The sequence below is a fragment of the Carcharodon carcharias genome, chromosome 4, assembly GCF_017639515.1.
Source record: "Carcharodon carcharias isolate sCarCar2 chromosome 4, sCarCar2.pri, whole genome shotgun sequence".
NCBI classification, from domain to species: Eukaryota; Metazoa; Chordata; class Chondrichthyes; order Lamniformes; family Lamnidae; genus Carcharodon; species Carcharodon carcharias.
In genome coordinates this window covers 155,429,766-155,446,814 of record NC_054470.1, presented here as the reverse complement: position 1 = coordinate 155,446,814, position 17,049 = coordinate 155,429,766, and the positions used below count along the sequence as shown (strand labels likewise).

The following is a 17,049-nucleotide window of genomic DNA, read 5'->3' as shown; positions in this document are numbered from 1 at the left end:
GTTGTCAGGCAGAATTCAGAGGTCACATGATCCTCTTCATTCCTCTATTTTACATTAAATTAAAGAGACAGTCCCAAATATAACAATCTTATAACTTTATATTTGCAACAACATGATCCAATTTTAAAAATAAGTTGCCTATTCCTTTAACTATATTGTATTTCCTTTTGTCTCTTCAGATTAATGTTTACTTTGCAAAATAGCTTATGAGGGTTTAACTCTGGTACATGTAGTTGGTAAAGACTAGTCTATACCATCTATCTGGTTTAATTTGGCTCACACAATGTTTTCAATACCACCTTTTGGTTAGACATAACTTTTAAAAGCATTTATGAAACATGACTGGCAATCATAAACCCGCCTTCCTCTAACTTAAAGATTAATTGCACATATGAGGAAGGCCAGCACTCATGTTTGTGAAAGACCAATGAAATTACTATTATTAGGAATACCAGGCAATTGTCAGAAGTTTCATAAAAAAGTCCTGCAAGATTAATAAAAACAAGCCTTCTCAAACTACCTATAATCAATAAATTAACAGTTTGTGCTTTTCTGCACTTCATCATGAACATCCACTTTTGCTCCATTTAAATAGATACAATTTGAAAAGGGGAACATATAGCAATTACTAATCTATGAATTGACTACTGTTAATTATCAACAAACACAGTTTCATTAAAATCACACTTCACCACAAGAAAATGTGGCAGTAATTAAAACTTATGCATATCTATATAATTTAAAATGTCTATGATTAATGCACTTACAATTTCATTCCACTTCCACTGTGCCACACAATGATTTGATCCTGGCCTCTTTTGCAACCCTGATTTTAATTGCTCCACCATCGCCTTCAGCTGCCTCAATCGTACATTGTGGAATTCTCTCCCTATATCTTCTGCTCTTGCCATTTTTTCTCTTTTAAGGCACTCCTTAAAACCTACCTATTTGACCAAGCTTTTGGCATTCTGGAGTACAAAGAACTCAGAGAACTATAGGGCTACAGGCTTAGTCTATACTGCTCTCAAACCATTCTCCTATCTTCCAATCATTCTCAAAGGCCTGAGCCCAATCTGGAGATGCAGCAGAGAACTGCTCCAGACAACTTTTAAGCGAGAGAGCCTTGATCAAATTTGGAATCAGCAGAATAGCTGATTTGACAATCTTCAACCCAAAAAGCAACAGATTATCACAGCTCCTTAACAACAACAATGCTCCTTTGAGCACCAAACAAAAAGACCAGCATCGCAAAATCTTTTACTCTCAACCTCCCTTTTCGTTGTGGACCTGGTCCTCTCCTTCCTCCATCTATTTTTGGAATCTGGCCCTTACCCTCTCACAACTTTAAATTTTAACCCCCACTGTCAAACTTCTGATTATGTGATCCACTTTCTGCAGAGTTAGACCTCCTCCTCCTTTCCACCCATGTAATTGTATCTTTCTATAGCCTCTCCTGCCCTGCCCAGAACCCTTCTTCTCACCAAGCATAACCTAGCTTGTTCCATGGTTTTGTGTTCAAAAAGTGTAAAATATATGAATTGCTAGCAGTTCAGGAAGGTCGCTCACCACCTTAATCACAATTAGGGAATGGCAATAAATGCCAGTCTTACCAACGATATCCAGCTTCTGTGACTGACTGAATAAAAATAGAATATATTATTTATTATATGGGGTGCATAGGCATGGTAGAACATAGTGTGGTGAACAGAGGAAAGGAAGGTCAGGCAATTTTAAAAATCTCTAAGAACAATTTACTACCTGAAGGAATGCGATTCCACAGCTTCGACTGTTCCCTTTCTGGGTAGAGAAATTGAGTGCCATTGCAAGAATATAAATTTCATCATTAAAAAAATCCTCGTGCAATTTTATGCAAGCCCTAACTTTCTGCAGTGATTGTAATTTATATTTACCGCACAAATGCAGCAATTTCTTGAAAATCACAGGGGTGTTGATAGGGACATACCAACATATGAATTAGGAGCAGTAGTAGGCCATTGAGCTTACGCTGCCATTTGAGATCATGGCTGATCTGATTGTGGCCTACTTTCCTTTGAAGCCCTTGTTAATCAAGAATCTATCTAACTTAGCCTTAAAATATTTAATGACCTGTCTCCACAACAGAAGTCCACAGGCTTACTACCCTCTCAGAAAAAAATTGTCCTGAGCTTCCTTATTTTTAAACTGTGACCCCTAGTTCTAGTCTCTTCCACAAGAGAAAACATCCCTTCAGAATCCACACTGTCAAGCACCTTCTGGATCTTATATGTTTCAATAAGATCACCTCTTATTCTTCTAAACTCCAACAGGTATAGGCCCAACCTATCCAACCTTTCCTCATAAGATAACCTTTCCTCATAAGATAAGCCCCCTCATCCCAGGAATCAGTCGACTGAACCTTCTCTGAACAGCCTCTAATGCAATTATGTCCTTTCTTAAGTAAAGAGACTAAAGCTGTATACTCCAGGGGCAGGATTTTACGGGAGCGGGATTTTACGTTCCCACCAAAGTCAATGGAGTTTAGAATGGCTCGCTGCATTATAAATCCCCACCGCGACAGGGCCATAAAATCTCAGCCCAGGTGTGGTCTCACCAAAGCCCTGCACAACTGTACCAAACTTCTCTACTTGTATATTCTATTTCCTTCACAATAAGCAACAACATTCCATTTGCCTTCCTGATTACTTTCTATACCTGCATGCCAATCTTGTGATTCATGTACCAGGACACCCAGACCCCTCTGTAGCACAGATTTCTGCAGTCTCTCTCCATTTAAATAATATTCTGCTTTTCTAGTCTTCCTGCCAAAGTGAACAAGCTCACATTTTCCCACATTACACTACATCTGCCGAATTTTTGTCCACTCACTTAACCTGTCTATATCCCTTTGCAGGCTCCTTTGGGAGAATTTTCTCCCCGTCAGGTGGGCCATTCGGGAGCAGGCGCAGTCGCCCACGATAAGCTTCGCACCACCATTTTATGTGGGTGGCTCCTGAGGATAGCGGGAGTGGGCGGGTGGTGGGAGTGCAATGACTGCCGGGTCCAATGGCAACCCGGCAGCCTGTTCAAATAGCGCGCAGATAGCTGAGGGTTCGTTGGATTAAAGCCACCTGGGTGTACATGCCTCCCTGGAGGATGCCTGGGTCAGCGTCGACCCCCTCAGCATTCTCCTGTGCGTACTCATCCTCGGACTCACTACTGGACTCGTCATGTGCAGCCGGAGCGTCTGCATCTACATCTTCTTCCTCCACTGCGTCTCCCCTTTGCAGCACCAGATTGTGGAGAGTGCAGCATGCAACCACCATCAGTGACACACGATCTGGGGGATACTGGAGTGCATCTCCTGAACAATCCAGGCATCGGAAGCACATCTTGAGAAGACCAATGGTTTTCTCCACCACAGCCCTTGTGGAGGCATGGTTCCTATTGTACCGTTGCTTGGCCTCTGTTCTTGGATGGCGGAGAGACATCATGAGCCACCTTTGAGGGGATAGCCCTTGTCACCAAGCAGCCATCCATCCAGCTGAGCTGCAGCACTGAAGAGCTCGGCACCTGGGAGTGTCTCAGGATGTATGTGTCATGGGAGCTGCCTGGGTACCTTGCACAGACTTGCAGAATCTGCATCCTATGGTCACACACTATCTGCACATTCAAGGAGTGGAATCCCTTGTTAACGAAAGCACCCAGCTCACCCGCTGGCGCCTCGATGGCCACATGTGCGCAGTCGAATGCACCTTGGACACAGGGGAAGCCAACGATCGCTGCGAAGCCTCTGGCTCGCTCTGTCTAGCTGGCCTTGTCCCAGTGGTAGTGAATGAAAGTAAATGCACGCCTGAAAATAGCGTCTGTCACCTGCTTGACACAAGTGTGGACAGCTGATTGGGAGACGCCGCAAAGATCACCCACCGACCCATGGAAGGAGCCGGAGGCATAGAAGTTGAGGGCAGCCGTGACCTTCGATGCCACTGGAATGGGGTGCCTGCCCACACAGTTGGCGCAGATCCCAGGGCCTATCATCTGACAGATGGAGGTTACTGTCTCTCTTGAGAGACGGAGCCTCCTTCGGCACTGCACCTCAGACATATTGAGGTAGCTGTTTCGCCACCTGTAACCCCTGGCAGCAGGATAGTGGCATCTTCTGTGGCCCCTTCCGCCTTGCACTTCTCGTTGGCCCTGCACCCATCCTCCCAAAGATGGCTCCCCTAGAGGCTGAATGTGGATGACCGTGCTATGATGTTGGGACGCACGCCCAACTTCACCACACGTCATTTTACGTGTCAGTCGCCGACAAGAAAATTCTGCCCTATGGGTTGCTGTTGCCTTCATGGAGATTAGTCCGGGAATTTGTTAAAAGTTATGATAGTAGTACTTTGTAGCCATGTGTATGCATTTAATGTGCTGTAACTTAGTAAAGGGTTTCATTTAGTTTAATATAAAAACCTCTCGAGAACTGATGGTCTGATTCCTGAATTTAGAGCTGCATCTCAAACAGAACACTTAAAATATAGGTTATGACAGTTGTTTAAGTTTCCCTCTGGGATTTTTAAATAACTCCGCTTTACCGAAAGGCTGTCTCATAGCACAGCCTGCCAATTTGAAAACCCATTTATCCCTACTCTTCACTTCCTTTAGCTGACCAATCCTCTATCCATGCTAATAATATTAACTCTCGCACCATGAGCTCTTATTTTGCTTAGTGATCTTTGAGGTGGCACCTTCTTACATGCCCATTGGAAATCCAATTAAATCACATCTACAGGGTTGCCCTTTATCCATGTTGCTTGTTAGTTCCTGAAAAAAACTCCAATAAATTAGTCACACACAATTTCTCTTTCACAAAACCGTGATGGGCTGGATTTTTGGGGAGGCAGGGAGACTCAGTGGACCTTTAAAAATCATGGCTTGAGACCTGTTTCCAGGATTCCCAGCCCCGTTCCCAGAGTTTCCAATTTTCACCAGAGACTTTTAATGGTGCAGGCTGGTTTGGGTGGGAAGCCTGCACCCTGCTCTTCTGACCTAGCCAGCTCCATTGCAGGGATAGGCACATCCTACTCCTCTGTAATTTTCATGGAGTTGGGCCAGATTTTCAATGAGTCGTGGTTCACAGCACCTTAGAGGTGTCATGAACCATAGTCTGAATGAGGGAACTTATTGAAAGGTAAGTTCAAAAGGTCCCCCTAATGCCCCCCCATGCCATGGGATGTCCCCAACCACCCCCTGTGGCCCCGCATGCTCCCCCATGTCAAACTATGGCACTTCCATGTCCATTCACTCACTATACACAGTATAGAAGCAATTAAGCTTATAGTGACAGTAAGTTATGTAAACTTTGATTATTACAATGCCTTTCTTAGGAGCACCCAGTAATTTTTCCTGGAGGTCCCATTTCTGCAAGGTTAACAATAGAGCAGGTGAAATCATCTAATAATTTCTGGCAACTCACAGGGTATCTCTTCCTCACCACAAATTGCTGCATGAATTTACACACAAATAACAACAGCACATTAAACTCTTGCTGTTATTTTCCTGCTATTCTAGGCACTCATGTTTCTGGTTTCTGCACAGTCGCTCACCTTCACCTGTCTTCTCATGGCTCTTTTCATCAGCAATTCCTTTTCAACCTGAGAAAACCTGGGGCTATCAATTTTATTTTTTGAATATAGAGCTTACCTTTTCTATTTCTTTTTGTGTTGCCCCTTCTTTTTTTAACCTTTCATATTCTACACACTTGACACTGTAGTTTTCTTTAGATTTCTGCAGTGATTGAGTGATGCTCTGAATGTTCTGTACAGCATCCAGGGTCCCTGCCACTTCTTCTTTTGTCTGTAAAGAAATAGTCAAAAATGAATTATTTCCTATTTAGTAGGCAGTCATACCAAAACTTAAGTTCAATAACCTCTTTAATTGGTGTCAATTAATTAGAATTTATTGAAAGTGCAATTTCAAAAAAAGTCATAATGTATTTTTAATCATTCAATGATTCATATATGTTGCAAAATACTTTAGGATACTTTAACCATAAATGTAAGGAAAGTCAAGGAATGAGACACGTATCCAATTTTGCACAAATAGTCAGCATAAAACACTCCCAAAATCATGGAATCATAAAATAATGCAGCACAGAATGAGGCCATTTGGCCCATTATGCGTGTGCTAGCACTTTGATATAGGAACGTAGGACTTAGCGCAAGTGTAGGCCATCCAGCCCTTCGAGCCTGCTCTGCCATTCAATATGATCATGGCTGATGTGGCTGGGGTCTCAAATCCACTTTCCTGTCTATCCCCCATAACCCTTGACTCGATTATCTATCAAAAATCTGTCAAATAAATTCAATGACTCAGCCTCCACTGCTTTCTGGGAAAGAGAATTCCACATACTAACAGCCCTCAGAGAAAAAAATTCTCCTCATCACTGCTTTTACAAGGGAGACTACTTATTCTTAAACTGTGTCCCCCAGTTCTATACCCCCCACAACTGGAAACATCCTTTGGTATCTAGTGCACCCAGGATCTTACATATTTCAATAAGATGACCCCTCATTCCTCTAAACACCAATGGGTAATGCGCAACCTGCTTGACCTTTCTCCCTAAGATTAAAAAAGCCCCATACCCCAGGAACGAGTTGAGTGGAGCTTCTTTGAACTGCCTGTAATGCAATTATATCTTTTTCCAAATAAAGAAACAAAACTGTGTACGGTATTCCAGATGTGGTCTTACCAAGGCCCTGTACAGCTGCAGTACAACTTCCCTATTTTTATATTCCTTTCCCCTTGCAATAAATGCCAACATTCCATTTGCTATCCTAATCACTTGCTGTACCTGCAAACTAACTTTCTGTGATTCATATACCAGGACACCTAGATCCCTCTCTATCACCGAGTTCTGCAATTTCTCTCCATTTAACCAGTATACTGCTTAATAGTGTACACTCATCAGGACCGACACAAGAATGCCAACTTTCAAATGGAGCGACAATTTATACTGTATGAGGAAAATTGCTGATTAGTTGGCAAGTTGGATCTTATTGGTCAAGGTGTTGTAATGACAAATGCACTAGGGAACTACTGCCCCTATACTTTTGTTTAATTCAAAAAAGGTGCAATGCCCGGGCATGTTCCTTTTGTCTGCACAGATCAAGTCCCTGCATTTGAATATATGAAGCTTCCAGCAAGCGTAAGTGAGCTATATTGCGAGCCTGACTGAAAATCTTTAATTGGTTGTTAGTGTAATTCTTAGCACACTCAGGATTGCTCAGCAAGTGCTGCCTATACATGGAATCACATCTAACATTAGACATTATGTTCTGAGTTTTGCAAGCTCAGGCTGATTGAGTACGGTCAGTACTCAGCATATTGCAAACAGCTAAAAGGACATGCTGTTTGATATGATCCACCGCCAGGCATTAGTGCATAGTCTACCTACCTGGCATTACACTGGCACTGAAATTTATATGCCACATTACTCTTTTTGTGTGGTAGGCAGAATGTCTTTTTGGCTTGACTGCAGCATCCTGTTAGTGGAAAATACCACTCCTGTTGCTACTGCACAGCAGCAGCACGAAACGGCTAGCTTCGTCTGTTGCTTAAATTTTTGAGATACTTTACCCTTCCAGGGTAATTTGAGGTACACTAGGCACTTTTCACATCCAAAACTGGTGGCCTTAGGCACATTTGTGAGTATGCACAACACACAGCGAGCAATGAATTCATCAGGATAGCCATTATCCCGCAGGATAGCTTTGATGCACCCTATTTCAGTGTCAAGTTTGCATGGTGAGCAAATGATTTAGGACCTATTTCCAATATTGCCGATAAGGCCAATCCTATTACACATGGAGCTTTAGGGATCTCAATGCATACACTGACCCACCCCAGCCCCATGCTTTTTCCACATAGCCATGCACTTCTTTTTCTTTTCAAGTATATAGCCAATTCCCCTTTGAAAGTTATTACTGAATCTGCTTCACAAACCTTTCAGGCAATGCATTCCAGATCATAACTACACTGCATAAATTTTTTCTCCTCATCTTCATTCTAATTCTTTTGCTTATTACCTTAAATGTGTGTTTGCTGATCATGTGGCCTTAACTGTCAAGGCCTTAAAGTCTGGAATTTCCTCCTTAAACTTCTCCTCTTTTCTTAACACCCATCTCTTTGACCAAGCTTTTGCTCATCTTCCTGAATGTTTTTTTTATTCATTCATAGGATTTGGGCTTCACTGGCTGGGCCTGCATTTATTGCCCATCCATAGTTGCTCTTGAGAAGGTGATGGTGAGCTGCCTTCATGAACCGCTGGAGTCTATGTGGTGCAAGTACACCCACAGTGCTATTAGGGAGGGAGTTCCTGGATTTTGACCCAGCGACAGTGAAGGAACGGTGATATATTTCCAAGTCAGGATGGTACGTGGCTTGGAGGTGAACTTCCAGATGGTGGTGTTCCCATCTATCTGCTGCCCATGTCCTTCTAGATGTTAGCGTTTATGGGTTTGAAAGATGCTGTCTAAGGAGCCTTGGTGAGTTCCTGCAGTGCATCTTGCAGATGGTACACATTGCTGCCACTGAATGTCGGGGGTGGAAGAAGTGAATGTTTGTGAATGGGGTGTCAATCAAGCGGGCTGATTTGTACAGGATGGTGTCGAACATCTTGAGTGTTGTTAGAGCTGCACTCATCCAGGCAATTGGAGAGTATTCCCTTACACTCCTGACTTGTGCCTTGTAAATGGTGGGAAGTCAAGCGGTGAGTTACTCGCCTCAGGATTCCTAGGCTCTGACCTGTTCTTATAACCATAGTATTTATATGGTTAGTCCAGTTCAGTTTCTGGTTACTCAACTCCTGACTTCATCACAGCGTTCGTTCAAACATGGACAGAAGAGCTGAACTCCAGAGGTGAAATGAGACTTTCTGCCCTTGACATCAAGGCTGCATTTGACTAAGTGTGGCATCAAAGAGCCCTAGCAAAACCGGAATCAGAGGGAAAACTCTCCACTGGTTGGAGGCATATCTCACACAAAGGAAGATGGTTGTGGTTGTTGGAGGTCAGTCATCTCAGTTCCAGGACATCACTGCAGGAGTTCCTCTGGGTAGCGTTCTCAACCCAATCATCTTCCGTAATAAGGTCAGAAGGGGATGTTGACTGATGATTGCATAATGTTCAGCACCATTTGCGACTCCTCAGATACTGAAGCAGTCCATGTCAAAGTGCAGCAAGACCTGGACAATATCCAGGCTTAGGCTGACAAGTGGCAAGTAACATTCATGCCACACAATTGCCAGGCAATGACCATCTCCAACAAGAGAGAATCTAACTACCGCCCCTTGACTTTCAATGGCATTACCATCACTGAATCTCCCACTATCAACATCCTGGGGATTACCCAGCATGTGAACATAGGAACATGGGAGCAGGGGTAGGCTTTCAGCCCTTCGAGCCGGCTCCATTATTTGATAAGATCAATTGTGGTCTCAACACCACTTTCCTGTCTGCACCACCCCATCCCACCCATAACCCTTGGCTCCCTTGTTTGTCAAAAATCAATCTGATTCAGCCTTGAATAAATTCAATGACCCAGTCTCCACTGCTTTCTGTGGAACAGAATTCCACAGACTAACAACGCTCTGAGAGAAAAAAATTCCTTATCTCCATCTTAAATGGGAGAACTCTTATTTGTAAACTGTTTCCCATAGTTCTAGCCTCTACCACAAGAGGAAACATCCGCCCGGTATCCACTCTATCAAGTTCCCTCAGGATATTATATGTTTCAATAAGAATATGTGATTCACTTCCAACTCCTAAAAGCCTTTCTACCACCAACAAAGCACAAGTCAGGAATGTGATGGAATACTCTTCACTTACCTGAATGAATGCAGCTCCAACAAAATTCAAGAAACACAGTACCATCCAGAACAAACAGCTTCTTGATGGGCACCTCGACCAGCACTTCAAACATTCCCTCCCTCCTCTACCAGTGGCTGCATGGTACTCCATTGTTATGATGAGGTTTATAAGATTGCTGTGTTTGGGACTGTGTCTTTAATTTCAGGTAAATTGAAAGGGGTCATGTGACCTGCTCTAAAGTCTGTCTGGCAGCAAGTCTGGGCGGTTATGATTGTTAGAGATTAAAGGAGGTCCAGACTGTTTTATTGGGAAGAAGGTGCAAAGTTTTGTGACGAATATGTAGTTCATGGTTCATGTTAATATCTTAGAGATAATGTTGAGGTCTGGGAAGATTGTTGTTGTGAAGATAAGGTAGCTAAAATGCTGGACTTTAGAGATTGCCAGAACACCTAAAAGAAAATGGAAATTCAGAAGGTTACCCATGTTTGTTAAATGAAGTCAGAAGAGATGGAGCCATAAAACAGCGGGTGTGCAGTCCAGAGAGATGTTTTATTTTGGGAGTTAGAGCTAAATTAGTTTAAAAACATTCAGTGAACCAAGAAAGGCTACATTGTCATGGAGATAGGTTAAGCTTAAGAAGGTTCTCTGGTTTCAATTCATTTGTGTGTTTGCTGGGAGAGGGGTTATTTGCAGTTTGGACCTCATGGGGTTTGATGCTCACCGGGAAGCCCTGGGACTGTTAGCAGGCTCCAGGAAGTTAGGGCTCACAGAAGTCCTGGGGGGCTGAGAAGGTGGCAGAAGGTCGCTGGTTCCGTGCTAGAGGCAGTTAGGGCTCAGAGAATTCCTGGGAGCCATTTATAGCTTGGTGCAGCTATGAGACTGGAGCTTAGAGAAACCCAGTGGCAGTGCCAGCTTAGTGAAGCTAGTGAACAAGTTGCAAGTGAACTGGCAATTAGAGGTGGGAGTGCAGCTTTATGAATCCTGTGGAATGCAGTCTCAGACGAAGAGATTCAACAATCTGGAGGTGATTAGTCAGTGAGGCAGCCCAAGTCGGAGTGGCTTTTGGAGGGAATTCAGAGGCTAGATCTTTGACCATAAAGAGTTGAAATCCCTCATGAGGAAGACAGAGTTAATGAGATTTTGTGACTCTCAGTGGTCACTGATATGTGGGTAGCTTGCTGACAAATCCGTGGGATCTCTCTTGGTCGCAACTGCTATTTAATACTCAGTGTGGTGTGTTCGGCTACAGTTTGCTTGTTGATTCATAATTACCTCAAGTTAATTCTGAAGGTTAGAGTATAAGAGCTATAATTGGAGATTGGTTTACTTTTCTGAATTGGTATAGTTAAGTTTATTTTGTTTGTTTTAACCCTTGGAATCCTGTCGCTTTATTCCTCCAGCAGGTAACTCCGAGATTTCAAGCTTTGTCCACTTTAAAGAAAAAGTTATTGGTTTCTAACCAGATCATAATAGTATTTACACATGGAGACAATGTTAGCAGGCTATGTGCAAACAGTGGATTGACTATGAGTCTCCAAAGTCCCTGAAAAAGATTGAGAATGTCAGGTTGTAAACAATTGTGCTTTAAAATGTCCATTTACTTCCAAGAGAAAAGAAAGTTGAGGTCTCAAGGATAGCTAATCAGCATCTCTATCCGGAAAAAAGGTCCATGTGTTTCATGTTGCCATGAGATGTGCTCTGAGAGGGGAAGTGTCCAAGACATCGTTGAGAACTCACAGACAAGGTTAGTTTGCCAGAATCTGGGAGAGGGAGAGCAGTTATGGGCAGCAAGATGCTGTGGTTCACCACACAATAATGTGGATGGGAGTTCATGCTCAGATTAAAAAAAAACAAATTCACGAGGAGTTAAATTGAGGCTGGAAGATTCGCCAAGCTTGCACTAGAGGAAGAATCACTGGGACAGAGAACATCACTGTGAAAGACAATTTTAAGATTAAAAGTTCCCAGGCTGAAAAAGGGAAAAACAGAAGTAAACCCTAGGAATAACCCTGGACTGGTTCCAGGAAAATTGAATGTACACTTAAAGGACAGCATAAAGTATATCTGTGAATGAGTTTCTGGCTGTGCTAGAAGAAAAAGGGGAACGTTCTGTCTTGTGGTCTGAAGTATAATTTGCCTACAAAGACAGGGTTTAGTTAATAATGCTTTAATCCATTGTTAGAGTCGAAGTCTTCAATCATGAAATCTTCACGTTTTCCTTTCAGTTATTAGCTGCAGGTTTGAATTTGAATTGTCCGTAAGACCATAAGATGTAGGAGCAGAAGTAGGCCATTCGGCCCATTGAGTCTGCTCTGCCATTCAATGAGATCATGGCTGATCTGATAATCCTCAACTCCACTTTCCTGCCTTTTCCCCATAACCCTTGATTCCCTTACTGATTAAAAATCTGTCTATCTCAGCCTTGAATACACTGAACGAACCAGCCTCCACAGCCCTCTGGGGTGAAGAATTCCAGATTGACTATCTTCTGAGAGAAGAAATTCTCCTCATCTCTGTCTTAAATGGGCATCCTCTGACTCTGAGATTATGCCCTCTAATCCTAGACCCTCCCACAAGGGGAAACAACCTCTCAGCATCAATCCTGTCAAGCACCCTAAGAATCTTATACGTTTCAAAAAGGTCACCACGCATTCTTGTAAATTCCAATGAGTACAGGCCCAACCTACTCAAAACAAAAACAGAAATACCTGGAAAAATTCAGCAGGTCTGGCAGCATCGGCGGAGAAGAGCAAAGTTGACGTTTCGAGTCCTCATGACCCTAATCAACTTCTTCTCATAAGAAAATCCCTCCATGCCCTGGATCAACCTAGTGAACCTTCTCTGGGCTGCCTCCAATGCCAGTATATCTTTCCTTAGGTAAGGGGACCAAAATTGTTCATAGTATTCTAAGTGTGGTCTAACTCGTGCCTTGTATAGTTTTAGCAAGGCTTCCCTATTTTATACTCCATTCCCTATGAAATAAAGGCCAACATTCCATTTACCTTCCCTTTTACCTGCTGAACTTGTATGCTAGCTCTTTGTGATTCATGTATGAGGACCCCCAAATCCTTCTCCGCTGCAGCTTTCTGTAGTCTTGCCCCATTTAAATAATATTCAGCTCCTCTAACATTCCTGCCAAAGTCACATTTTCCCACATTATATTCCATCTGCCAAGTTTTTTCCCATTCATTTAACCTGTCTATATCCCCCTGAAGACTCCTTGTGTCATCCTCACCACTTGCCTCCCCACCTATTTTTGTGTCATCTGCAAACTTGGTGATAGTACATTCACTTCCCTCATTTAAGTTAATAATATATATTGCAAATAATTGAGGCACTAGAACTGATCCCTGGCACTCCACTAGTTACAGGCTGCATCCCGAAAATGCCCCCCTTATCCCAGCTCGCTGTCTTCTATTAGTCAGCCAATCCTCTATCCATGCTAATAGACTACCCCCAACACCACAGGCTCATATCTTATTAAGTAGCCTTATGTGTGGTACCTTATTAAACACCTTTTGGAAATCCAAATACATTACATCTATTGGTTCCCCTTTATCTATCTTCCTCAAAGAATTCTAATAAATTTGTTAGGCATGATTTCCCCTTCATGAAGCCATGTTGACTCTGCTTGATTAGATTTTGTATTTTTAAATGCTCTGCTATTACATCCTTTATAATAGACTCCAACATTTTCCCAATGACAGATGTTAAGATAACTGGCCTATAGCAACCTGTTTTTTTGCCTCTCTCCATTTTTGAATAAAGGTGTTGCATTGGCTGTTCTCCAATCCTCTGGGTCTTCTCCAGAATCTAAGGATTCTTGGAAGATTACTACCAGTACATCCACTATCTCTGTAGCTACTTCCCTTTAATATCCTAGGATGCAACCCATCAGGTCCAGGGGACTTATCATCCTTTAGCCCCACTAGTTTCCCTAGTACTTTTTCCTCTAGCGATAGTTATTGTATTTATTTCCTCCCCCCACCCATTTTGCCCATTGATTATTTAGTACTTATGGAATGCTATTAGTGTCTTCTACCATGAAGTCTGATGCAAAGTATTTATTCAACTCCTCTGCCATTTCCTGATTCCCCATTATAATTTACCCAGCCTCAATCTCTAAAGGGTCTATGTTCATTTTGGCCCCCCTCATCCTTTTAATATATTTAAAGAAGTTCTTACTATCTGTTTTTATATTACTTGCTAGGTTATCCTCAAAGTTTATTTTATCCCTCATTAATTTTTGGTCATCTTTTGTTGGTTTTTAAAACTTTCCCAATCCTCTTGCTTACCACAAATCTTTGCCACATTGTATGTTTTTTCTTTCAATTTGATACCGTCCTTAACTTCCTTGGTTAACCATGGTTGGTTTACCCCCTTCTTTGAATCCTTCTTCCTCACTGGGATATATCTTTGTTGAGAGTCATGAAGTATTTTCTTAAACGTCTGCCATTGTTCATCAAACGTCTTTTCTACAAGCTCGCTTCCCAGTCCACTCCAGCCAATTTTGCCCTCATTCCATTGTAATTACCCTTATTTAAGTTTAGCACTGTTGTTTCCGACCCAAGTTTCTCACTCGCAAACTGAATGCTAAATTCTACTATATTATGGTCACTGTTTCCTAGGAGATCCTTTACTCTGAGATCATTTATTAAACCTGCCTCATTACACATCACCAGATCCAAAATAGCCTGATCCCTGGTTGGATTCACAACATATTGTTCTAAGAAACTGTCCCGAGTACACTCGATGAATTTTTGCTCATGTCTATCTCTGCCAATTTGATTTTCCCAATCTACATGAAGATTAAAGTCACCCATGATTAATGTACTGCTTTTTTTACATGCCCTCATTGTCTCCTGATTTGTTCTCTATCCTACATTATAGCTACTGTCAGGGGGCCTATAGACTACTCCCACCAGCGTCTTCTTCCCCTTGTTATTTCTTACCTCCACCCATATGGATTCTACATTTTCCGATCCAAGATCCTTTCTTGGTATTGTACTTATTCCATCTAGTACTAAAAAAGCTATCCCACTACCCTTTACTTCCTGCCTGTCCTTTCGAAAAGTTATATGCCCCTTAATATTTAGTTCCCAGCTTTAATCTCCTTGTAACCACGTCTCCATAATGGCTATAAGGTTATACCCATTAACCTCAATTTGTGCCGTTAATTCATTTATTTTGCTCCATATATTACGTGCATTTAAGGGCCATTAATTTTGCCTTTTTACCATATTTCCCCCTTTAACCCTATTCACTGGTATTTTTTCATGTTTGTACGCTCTGTCCCTTCCTGTCACACTCTGGGTATCATTACCTAAATGGCTGCCCTGCAAGGCTGCCATGTCCTTTTGCTTTGTAAGCCTACGTATCCCCTTTCCAGAACCCTTCCCCCCCGTCTATTTAGTTTAAAGCCCTCTCTACAGTCCTAGTTATTCGGTTCACCAAGACACTGGTCCCAGCACGGTTCAAGTGAAGCCCATTCCACAAGAACAGCTCCCTTCTACCCCAGTACTGGTGCCAATGGCCCATAAACTGAAACCCATTCCTCCCACATCAATCTCTGAGCCACGCATTTAACTCCTTGATTTTATTTACCCTATGCCAGTTTGCCCATGGCTCAGGTAGCAATCCCGAGAATATTACCTTGGAGGTTCTGCTTTTTAATTTAGCTCCTAACTGTTCAAATTCTTTCAGCAGAATCTCCTTGCTAGTCTTATCAATGCAGATGGTACCAATGTGAACGCAGACAACTGGATCCCTCCCCTCCCACTCCAAGTTCCTCTCCACAACACAGCCTTCAGGACTCATAGCTGGAGAGAACAGTATCTATCCCCCTAATTATACTGTCCCCTACCACTACTACATTCTCCTTTCCTCCCTCTACTTGAATGGCTCCCTGTACCATGGTGCTGTGGTCAGTACACTCATCTTCCCTGCAGTCCCCGCAGTTGCAGGAGTCAAGGCTCCTCGAATGCTACCCCCTGGGTCCCGAAACCTGCTTCACCTGCAGACACACCCTCCTGCCCCTGACCACAGACCAAATTTGAACTGCCTAATCTGACGGGTTTGACCACTTCCTGGAGCAAAGTGTCCAGGTAGCTTTCCCCCTCCCTGATGTGACACAATGTCTGCAGCTTGGACTCCAGTTCCTTAACTTGGATCCAAGGTTCCTCAAGCTGCAAATACTTGGTACAGATGTGTTCGATCTGGGTCACCTTGGCGTCCAGCAGCTCCCACGTGCTGCAGCGGCAACACATCATCCGTCTTGCCATCGCTATCGTATTTTATTCAATTTATCAATTAATTACTCTCGTATCCCACTCTTTACACTTTATTATAATTTTTTTCATACACACCAGTATCGATCTTATACTTAACAAGCTACCTTTAAGAAAAAGAGAAAAAAGGCTAGAGATCTAAACACGAACCAAAGACCTTACTTTTACTTCAAAGACTAGAAATACTCACCAATCAGCTCTTTTCACTCTCGCTCTTTAATGGGCCCACACTCTTCTCTCACTCTCTCACTGTTAAAGGCCCCACTCCTCTCATGCTCGCTCCCTGTCTCGCTATAAATGACCACACTGTTTCTCTCACATTCTCTCCCTGTAAATGTCTACGCTGTTTCTCTCATGCTCTCTACCTGTAAATGACCACGCTGTTTCTCTCACACCCTTTCGCTGTAAATCAGTCTCTATGGAGATTGTAACACCACCTTCAATAGGCATGTCCAACAGGTAGCTCACGGAGCCACTGTGCAAAAGCTGGTAAGACAGGCTGGTAACTTCAAAATACAGGTGGGTGAAATTCAAGATTTTACAAAGGGCTGCTCCTCCAATCACAGACTGTTCCTGTCCTGCATTTCCCACTGATAGGCTCAGGTTTGCACACAATTCCCTGGGAGTATCCACGACTCTTACATCCTTAACAGGTCTCAGATCCCTGACATCTTCCAGGGTCCACAGAGGCTGCAGGGTTGGCTCCTTGAGAACAAGGGCTACACAAAGAGGATGTGGCTGATGACACCCGTACGGCAGCCTCAGACTGCAGAAGAGAGACAGTATAACGAGGCTCATGCCACAATCCAGACTTCAATGGAGCAAACAATTGGCACATTGAAATGAGGTTGTCGTACCTCGACAGGTCTGGGGGAGTACGGCAGCACAGTCCATAGAGGGTGTCATGCATCATCTTGGCTTGCTGCGTG

General features: G+C 43.0%; 1 protein-coding gene across 9 annotated transcripts in view; it reads right to left on the bottom strand.

Annotated features, from left to right (window-relative positions):
• The window catches only part of fcho2 (FCH and mu domain containing endocytic adaptor 2), a 267,367-nt gene that overhangs the window by 148,170 nt on the left and 102,148 nt on the right, over window positions 1-17,049 (bottom strand). For all 9 annotated transcript variants that reach the window (XM_041185860.1, XM_041185866.1, XM_041185867.1 and 6 more), the window contains exon 5: window positions 5,668-5,820. In XM_041185860.1, coding sequence (XP_041041794.1) covers window positions 5,668-5,820 — 153 coding nt within the window. The remainder of the gene's footprint in view (window positions 1-5,667; window positions 5,821-17,049) is intronic.